General features: G+C 36.5%; 1 protein-coding gene across 1 annotated transcript; it reads right to left on the bottom strand.

The window, feature by feature from the left end:
- Positions 1 to 5,371: 5,371 nt before the first annotated feature.
- Positions 5,372 to 9,978, bottom strand: LOC149837081 (kinetochore protein SPC24 homolog). The gene is made up of 5 exons (XM_090007964.1): positions 9,794 to 9,978; positions 7,473 to 7,615; positions 7,282 to 7,367; positions 6,165 to 6,238; positions 5,372 to 5,823 (listed from the first exon to the last, which is right to left on the bottom strand). The coding sequence occupies exons 1-5, from the start codon at positions 9,969 to 9,971 to the stop codon at positions 5,717 to 5,719; spliced, it is 588 nt and encodes a 195-aa protein (XP_089864090.1). The 5' UTR covers positions 9,972 to 9,978; the 3' UTR covers positions 5,372 to 5,716.
- Positions 9,979 to 10,226: the final 248 nt, after the last annotated feature.

Below are 10,226 nucleotides of genomic sequence, written 5' to 3'. Positions count from 1 at the left end.
ATAATGTCAACATATATCGATGGTTGTATTTGATGATGATGATGATGATGTAAAATTGATGTTATTTGGTGGTGACGTTTACTTAGTTACCTGCAAAGCTAAAGAACAAGTTATAGCTTGCAAATGAAATGACAGGAATCTTCTAAAAAATATCCATCTATCTTAGGCACCATCGATAGAGTTCAGTCCTTTGGCAAACATTCGACAGTTCTAAATAGTTAATGATATCAATATCCCAAACATTGAGTTCAGGCACGCAAAGTGCATGTAGTTGGCTGAAATGATTGGGGATATAGATTTTTAATATGCCAGCAATAAAAACTTTCATGAACAATTGATGTTGGTTGCAGTAATGTGGATGACATTCAGCCTTTCAAGAAAGATAACAGAGGTATATACAAGATGTTGGATTTTGTAATTTATGCTTGAGATGTAGGTGTGATGATGTTATATTTGTATGGTTAATCTTGAAAGTTGAAAATACATGAATGTTATATGCATTAAAGCAAATGAAGCGATATATACGATGAATTTTGATTTAATTTATACAATAAAAAAAGTTAAATATTAGTTGTAGCGATGACGTAGATAGTAAATAATCAGATGATATTAATAATTATGATGATTATACATGTCTACTTAGCCGTACTGAAAAATGATAGGACATGACCAAGACATTAATAACATTAGACAAATAATGATGGGTGAAAATGATACACAAATGGCAATTGGAAAGTTTAATCATTGGTATGTTGTATAAGTTATATAAGCATTAGTTGGGTGGTAGAACTATTTTTTGTTTTTGCATTAATGAGACATAGTTAAACAGGTTCTCGTTCAATGAATTTTCATATAATGAAGAACAATTGAAAAACATCAAAGTGAAGGCATCTCAATTGTATAATGAGTTGCGTAACAAAAAAACTTAATGATTGTAAACATTTTCAGGAGCTAACAACAAGCTCAAATAATTTAGAAATTGTTTTTGGTAAAAGATTTAATGATCTTCAACATTGTCACAAATTTTTTAAGGATCATGTGATCAGAAATAACTATAAATCAAAATTCGTAAAGAGCTGTAATAAGTCACTGTCATTTGCACGAGAAAGAAACTCCAGACTATGGTTGATTGCCTCAAAGAGATTCATTACATAACGATACACAAAACAACATTCTGTTGAGGGATGAAGTATGAAAGTAGGCATACATGTGGTGGATCATTGGGCAACCTTATAGTAGAAAAAATGGCATCCAAGTGAATTTCATGTATTATTGATAAACACATGCACGATAACCTGAAGATTACTCCAAGAGAAATCATGAATGACATCAGTTGCGAAGAAGGTGTAGAGATTACTGATAAACAAGTATGGTGTGGGTAGGAATAGACAAGTATTGTACTATATTGTTTATTCGAAAAGTCATTTAGGATGCTTCCTGCCTATTTAGATCATTTCATGAAAGTTAATCGTGGATCACTAGGGTACATTCATACATATCGAAAAGATCAATTTAAGTATGTGTTCTTATCCTTTTGTCCATACATTGATGGGTTTTTTAAATGATGGCCTCTAGTTCTTATAGTAGATAGAACATTCCTAAAAAAAGATACATAGGTATATTGTCGTCAACCCATAATATTGATCATTGTGTTAAGATATTTTCATTAGCTTTTGCAGTTGTGGATAAGAAGTTAAATGATTCATGTACATGATTTTTTGAGCATATGAAGGAAGAGTATGTTGTATTTGATTATTATAAAGAGAGATTACCATTTACAATTATCTCATATAGGCATGAAGGTCTAAAGTATATTGTCGCCCACACATGACATATATTTCATATTGGATATATTAAGTGTACTTTTGGTGGAGCGTAGCCTGAGCAACCACAAGATGACAATGCAACTATTTTCTTCAAAAAGTTCATGAGCAAGATAAAGTTGGTTCACACACGATTTTCTCTTTCAAACATGGTTCACACACGATTTTATTAAACATTTTCTCATGTAGTAACTAAAATTTATTTATTAGTTGTTGCACTATATATAATGCAGGATGACCAAGCCTCATGTGCCACTATCCAAATGATATATTTTCTCCAACAAAGGCCTCCTTATGGGTGGCTTTCATATGGAATTGATAAAGATCCTCTTACTTGTTCCTTGAAGGAGGCAATTCCTTATGCAACAATCCTTTACACAACAACGATTGCTATGAAATTCAAAGTAGATATCATTATCCTTGCAGAATCTTTGAACCGATAATAACTTTTTAGTAATATTTGGTTAATGTAGGATATCCTTTAAAATCAAATGATGAAATTTTCAGAAACCAATATGATTGGTTTTCCAAACCTAAACTATCACCAATCTCTATTGAATCAGTTCCATGATATTTGTTGTGGATGGATAAGTTGTTGATATCATTGGTGACATGATAAGGGTCTCCCATATGAAGATATCATCCTTCCTCACTGTATACTAAAGCATTAAAATGGGGTGCAACATGCAATGCTGTGGGAGAGCAGCTTAGGATGACATTTCTTGTGCCATATTTGAGATATGATGACACTGGCGAGTTGTGTCCAAGCTTTTCACAATACTGGCACACAACCTTGGGTTTATCACTATGATTATTGAATCTGCACATGTCCTGCCTCGACCTCTATTATATCCACAATTTCCCTTACCTCACCCAGATTGTCTAGAAAAAATGTTGGCGGCAGGGACAATCGCCTCCATGGTAGTGTTATTTGTATCTTTGATTCGGGCTTCACGAACCAGTAACATTCTATGCAACTCATCCAAAGTGATAGGTTCTTTTCTGGTTTTTATGGTCTTAAATGCCATGTACTCACTTTGAAGACCGCTTAGTATTTGAAGAATCATATCTTTCTCCATCAATAGGTTTATAAGTCAATGCTAGTTCGAGTCTGTTAGAAATACTCATCTATTATTCTATTTTCTTTCTTAAGATCTTGCAACTAATACTTGAGTTGCAGTATATGATTTCTTGTTTGGGCAGCATACGATCACTTTAAAGCAAACCATACGTCATGTGCGGAGTGTAACCCAACTATCTGAGTATGAATTGACTCAGATAATGATGATATGATCTAACTTAAGATGGTCATATTTTCGAAATAGGCTGGATTCAAAACTATAGAATCTCCAACAAATTTCATGGGTGCAAGCTTACTGCTCTCAACATACCCCATGAGTTTGTAGGTATGCAAAATAGGTATAAATTGTGACTCCGAAAGATGATAATTTTCTGAGGTCATAATTTTCTGAGGTCAATTTAATGGCCAGATAATAGTGAACATTACTAAGCATAGATGGAGGTGCAGGGATGAAAACCATGCCATATATGGAGGCAAATGGAGGCAAATGACGATGAAGTCGAGCTGATGTTGGCGTCCATCACAATCAACATAGTGTTGCAAGCTTATTTTTAAAAAATCTTTATCACTATCAAAACACATCTAAAAATAAAGGTACCTGATCTAATGCATGTTTCCTATTAAGTGAATGCTTGTATGAGTTTAGAGCAAGCAATACCTCAAATTTTCCCTTTGAATCCTTCAGGATGGTTTAAAAGATTAGACTATTTAGGGCTTGTGCATATGTCTAACATAATTCTTTTATCTGGAAACACGCATTGGGTCGAATGATTTTTTGAGGTGAAGGCCGAAATTTTTAATGATAAAATTCAAACTTATTCTAGATTGTTGATTTTGAAGGTCTTAAAGTATATATATCCTTACACAATGCAATTGGACGATCTGAAACATGCTCTTGAGCAAACAATCTATGTAAATCATATACATAGGAATTGATCCCTAGGTCATTTTTTTAACTTAAAAATACAATTTTTAGAAGGTTGAAATTTTGGTAAATTTTAATGGTAACTTTCCAGAATGACCACTATAAGAGAGAGAGAGAGATGTTTCAATTTTCTGCCAAGTTTAAGCTCTCTCGAATGAATTGGTGGATGTTTGCAGCATTTCCAAAATGTCTAAAAGAGCATGAAATTGGGACTCTTTGACACTTGAAGTTTTGAGCTTGTGATCTTGAGAAGTTTTATTCCTGAGTTCATGTGTATGCAAGCACATGCTAGTGCAAGTCTTAAATTTGGTATTGATGAGTAATCTCAATGTAGATTCGTTTCAAGTAAATTCGATTGCATGGATGGATTTATCATGGTTCATTACTTATGAACATGCTTTAAATTAATAAATTTAATAATTTAAATAAAGATAAAAATTGATGATCTAGACTGCACTAAATTATATTCATAAGAAGGCTTTTCATATTGAATTTATTAGATTGAAAAATGTGATTTATACTGAATCAACCATGCTAAATCTATTCATACAGTTTGATCTACTTGAAAATGCATGAATGAGAGAGATTACACACACACAATTAAAATGATGGAAAAATGTTTGCACCGTATGGTTGATCTCATATGAGCTGAGCTCGGACTTGGTCCTACTCTTCCATAGAAAGCAGGTCAAGTATCCGACTTGGTTATTGCGCTGGTCTAGCAGTTACATATCTAGCCCAGGTGGGTTCGGATCTGGATGCCGGGGATCCTCTTGGTACGGCACTCAATTCTATTCAGAGCACAGCTGATCTGCATACCAGGTCAACCTGACCTTGGTCCCTGCTTGCCAAGATTATCAAACTGGCCTACATTGTTGGCTCAAATGCATATCAACCCTACATAATAACCACCATCCAGCAAAACTGTAAAAAGGGACCCGCCTTCTGGGCTCACTAGACTAGGTTGGTTGCTCTATCACAGAAGACAAGAGGTCTGCTACCACTTAAGTGAAGTAAGGACGCTCCCACCACAGCACATTTCTTCTTCTTTTGGCCGAGCAACGCAAACCAGGCAGCACGGTAATCGAGAATCAGTCAGAACATCTTTCCGGGGACACTGATCACCAATGGCTGGGACCATGCACCAGGTTGTATTGACAATGCGTCTTGACCATAGTATTCGTATCGAATAGCCCAAAATTCAATTCAAAAGGAGCTGATTCTGCTTATTTTTTAAATATTTTTTAAAAAGGGAATAAAATATTTAAAAAAAAAAACTCAATTGGAGTCCTCCCCTAAGCTTCCTTACAATTCAATTCAAAAGGGGTTTAGGCTACCTATCGCTTTTCTAAAAATTCACTTCATAAATGTGAAACTACATCCTTACTTCACCCTTCCCAACTCACTGTTAAAAACGAAAAACTTTCTCACTATGAATGAACTTTCATGTTATTTTTTATACTAAAAGAATTGTTATTTACTAAAGTTTGTATCATTATAAAATCAACATATATTTACACTAATAAATTTTCAGCATTCCAATGCAACTTAAAGCACAGTTGGATCTGGTTCACTAAATACAAGCATCAAAGAATCCAGCTTCTATGACAGCCACAGTTTATTACAATTTCCAACACTACAAACTCTTAACCTGTATTGTTAAGCATTCCAGAAAGCAGCTTCTTAGTAAGCTCCTTTACTACAGTGATGCAAATTTTACAACTTGCAGTAACAAAGATGCCGTAACAACTCAGGTGTTGGCATGACAACCTAAATGTTGGGTCACCTGCACTAGCTCTGTCTCCAAAACCTCAGTAACTAGTGAGTGAAGAAGCAGAGAAGAGGGGTACACATGAATTCAAGACAGTTTACTGTAACAAGTGGTCTTCAGAGATCTCCCATCTTCCAGAGGGAATTGCAAATCTCAAAAGTGGACGACTTTGAAAGGTCGAAATTGAAGTTCTCAACTTTCTTTTTGTCTCGGTCAACTATATCTAAAGCATTAGTTAAAGAAGCACAAAACAAAAGCAAGAGACAATCAATTTGAGGGGCTTGAGCTCGGTACAAAAAAAACAAGTCTACAGTCAGATGAGTCTCAAGACTCCAAATGAATTAGGGGGCAACCCACAAAAATGCATAGTGATTAGTGACCAAGACCAGTCTAAGTGAGGCCCTGCATATCTGATCTTCTTTTAAACTTTGGCACCATATCCAGTTAGTCTGTGAAGCAGACAACCTTAAGAAAGAGCTTTTGCTTCAAAAGCAAAAGAAATAATAGGAAGATTTTACAGGAACAATGGAGAGAATCACGCAAGATTAACAATAAAAAGGATACAGCCAGAAATCTCTGTTTTATCATCCATATGTGGTATAACCTTCGTGACAGAAGCATACATTGAAATCTCACTCCTTCAATTGAGAAAAAAGGGAAAAAGAAAAAATACATTGTACCAAACCATTAGCAAAATTTCTGAGTAAAGAATCAGTAAAACAGTAATTGCTATGGAGTTGACAACAATTAAACAAATTATGCTGCAAATATATAACTTGTTTCAGGATGTGAAACATCAGTCAACGAACTACTATAGACCCAAGTGACTCAGGAATGCCCAAATCTGAAGAAAACCGGACAGCTCATGGACTTTGACAACTATAACCACATCATCCTATCTGTGAATAATGACTTCATCCTACACAGAACTTCACCAAGTTGCCAAAGCCCAGCACCTTAACGCAACAAATAACCCCTTAATCCCAGTGAAGGCCCTGAAACCAGATATGCATTGTGCTTGTGCATGTGCATGTGTGTACGTGTGTGTGTGTGTGTGTTTGCTTATGTATGTGTGTGCATGAATATGAAGTTATGCCCTCTTATTTACAGCAAATGCATGCATGTACATCTACATCCCCATATGTGTGTGTGTGCACGCACTAGATGCAAATCTTAGTAAATTATATGTCAGAAAACTGATACATGAAAGAAATCAAAACAGAAGAATTCACCAAGTCACTTCCGATGAAACTATGAGACAGAATTACATCCTATGATCTGTTGATTCATCTTTTAAAAAGGCATTAATCACCCAAATTGAAATGAGACCAAATATCCATAAGACTGTGTAGCAGCCCAAATAGACATAGGATACAACATGATTAGATAATTCATGCCATTGAAATAACATGCAGGTGCATGAGCAGGAGCTGCCATATGACCAACTGGCATGGATTTTAATTTGGTAGGGAACCTGGTCATAATCAAAAGGCAAGAAAATAGATTCATTGGTGGGATACAAGCTCCAGAAGTAGCCTTTATCAGTTTCAAGTAAATGAGAAAGGGGAATATGCCTCTGTAGTTTGATTTGGTGCAGTAATAAAGAAACTTGCTCAATCCAAGAAAGGAAATGAGAAACCAAATTAGTAACAAAAAAATGCCTGCTTCTCTAAATGCTTACTGGGCTCGGGATTCTTCCTTCTTCACACTCGTCAAATCTTTCTTGTGTTCCACAATATGGACTCTTTTCCTTTCCAAATCATCCATCTGCTCCATAATTAATGTGTAGATGGAACAAGATTTATTAGAAATAGATCAAAATCAAGAGACAATGATGTCACAAATGCATTGCAAAAGTATCATCAGTACTTATCTTAGCTCTTGGCGTAATTGTTGCTCCTTTTGAATTTCACACTCTAGCTCGTTCTGAAGGCACTGTAGTTCTTCCTCAGGGATGGTTTCTTTCTGCCCCTCCTCGATCTTTAGTTTGCATGTGTTAATCTTTTCTTTAATATCTGCAACAGAATTTAATGATGGACACCAGAATTTCAGAATGTGAAAAGAGAAAACATGGATTACAAATGTTATGGAATAACAAGCTCCTGTTTGTTAAAATGATATATTAAATAACTAAGAATGCACTTTTAACCACCATATTCAGGTTAACAAATGGCATTTCAAACATAAAATAACAACAAAATCATGCATTTCTTTGCGAAGAATGGAGCAATTTCCGTACATTCTGATGATGCAGTGTTTCTTTGTTTTGACTGCAGTCGTCCATTTCTTTCTCATGAATGTAGTACCCGTATATGCGGTAGACTGTCCAATGAGCATGAGAGTGCTGCTTGATTTAGTGTCATATTTTAAAAAATTAAGGAACTTTGCATCATCTGCATTATACTTATTAACAATAACTGAGAACTGTTCTGCTTTTTATTTGAAAAGGAAGAGAAAAAAGGCATCAATGTAAGTACTTGTAGAACTAGGGACATCATACAGGAGCAAGTTTGATATTCAACTTGACTAGATCTATTTAGCACAACATCCCATTGGACAAAGATGAGTATCATGCAGGTTATAAAACTGAACTTGATAAAAAGCCAGAGAAGTTCTGAATTCCATAAAGATTTGCAGATTCTCATCTCGTAAGTGGTCTCCCACCTTGACCCCCATTCAATGTGAATCCAATTATGTTGGACACTTTTATACCACAATATGTGAGCTTAGATCGAGTAAGGAAATCGAAGCAGATTCTCATCTAGTAAATGGTTTCCCATCTTGACCCCCACTCAACATGAATCCAATTATCCTGAATACTTTTATACCAGACTAGGTTATATCTGAACTGAATCCAGACCATTTAAATTGGAACCATAAAATAACTTCCAAAGAAGGCAATGCCACATATGAGATCAATAGTTTAACGACCACACTATTTGAACTCGACAAAATCGCAGATTGACATTTGGTTGCTTCCTGCAATGTGAGTTCTTGGAGGAGAAACACATTAAGCTACTGATGACAACCAAAGAGAATAGCCTGGAAGAATCTGCACAGATCAAGATTCAGAAATTTTAGAGCATGCCTACATGTAATCCAAAATTAGGACTTTCCAGCAGCTGAAACATGAAATCAATGTGAAGCCAATGCAAGTCTTGTACCTCTGGGCACATCAACAGGCCATCTTACAACTTTTCACCAAAAGATTCTTGCGAGAACAGAAAGGAAACCGAGTCAGAAGTTAACAACGAATCCAAACCCATAATTTTCTAATCACCCAAACTGTTGATAGTCTAAATCCAAAATGTACTTTTTGATCGCTATCATGCACACTTCTTTGGCATCAAAGAACATATCCTAAACTGATTCCTAGGAGCAACCACCTTAACTTAGAAAGTTCCTCGGGAGAACAGGTGTCCAAAACCCAGCCACCAAGCAAGGGTGTGAAGCAGATTCAGACCTATGCAACATGATATTGAAACACAAGCAAAAACCAAATGACATTCTAATTCACCCAACCACGCATGCAAAAATGGACATAGGTAAACCTCAGTATTAGAAATACGACTCACGTGCAAATGAAACAATAACAACAAATCAAATCAAAGAATTCGATCCTCTACAACGCGAAATCAAAACACGTAACTAAAAAACAAACAAAGGATTCAGACCTTTACAAAGCGAACCCCAAGCACACAACTACGAGCAAATGAAGGATTAAAAATCTCAGACCTCTGCAACATGAAATCGAAGCACACGACTCTAAAGCAGACAAAGGATTCGGCCGTAACGCGAAATCGAAGCTCACAACTACAAAGCAAACGACATATTCTCAAACCTCCACAACGCGTAATCATAGCAGGCAACTACAAAAGCAAAAATGACTCAAAGCTCTACAACGCAAGATCGAATCGCACAAAAATCAAAGCTCTACCATGCGAAAAGCACATACCAGAGAAGCAAATGAGGGATTCAAGCCTCTACCAACCGCGGAAATCCAAGCACACGACACAAGAGCAAATCAAGGGCTCGAAAAGCCCCACACCGTGGCATCGAAGCACATAACCACCAAAGCAAATTAACATCACAAGCAACACATACACACATCGGAAATGGTTTTTACCGTCGCAGACCGAAAAGAATAAGGAGAAAAGGGAAAAAATAAAGTTTCTAAGGAGGGGAGTCCCGACCTTCGATGGAGGTTCGGGAGTCGGAGTCGTCCCTGTCGCAGGAGGTTCGGAGGTCTCCGGCGGACTCGAAGAAGCGGGAGAGGGCGTCGGCGTCCCTCCGGGCCTTGAGGACGCCAATGAGGTCGTCGGCGAAGGAGATCACATCGTTGATTCCCAACTTCCTCGTCGGATCTGCCATAGGGACCGTAAGGCTTCTGCTCTGCTTTCTTCACTCTGCTTAGGGCTTCGAATGGGAGTGGAGGGAAAGCAGCCTTTCCCCCTTTTCAACTGTTGAAATTTTATTTTGACACTTTATGATAGGCAGAGATACGGTGATCAATGGTTGTACCCAAACGTCAAGTCTTGGACATCTTTTGCTGCCAGATATTAAAAAATATATTCATATAATGTATTCATCTAATTCCTCTTTTTTTACTGAATGCTTCATTTTGAA

The sequence above is a fragment of the Nuphar pumila genome, chromosome 5 (genome assembly GCF_984573655.1).
Source record: "Nuphar pumila chromosome 5, dmNupPumi1.hap1.1, whole genome shotgun sequence".
In the NCBI taxonomy this organism is placed as follows: Eukaryota; Viridiplantae; Streptophyta; class Magnoliopsida; order Nymphaeales; family Nymphaeaceae; genus Nuphar; species Nuphar pumila.
The sequence above is the reverse complement of the archived record's forward strand: the minus strand, read 5'-3'. Positions and strand labels throughout refer to the sequence as shown.

Excerpts from the sequence above, each read along its gene's own strand:
- LOC149837081 (XM_090007964.1), bottom strand. The coding sequence starts at position 9,971 with ATGGCAGATCCGACGAGGAAGTTGGGAATCAACGATGTGATCTCCTTC. Across the intron at positions 7,616-9,793 it reads CTCCCGAACCTCCATCGAAG|ATATTAAAGAAAAGATTAAC; the intron begins GTCGGGACTCCC and ends ATTCTGTTGCAG. Across the intron at positions 5,824-6,164 it reads TAAAACAGAGATTTCTGGCT|ATATAGTTGACCGAGACAAA; the intron begins GTATCCTTTTTA and ends CTAATGCTTTAG.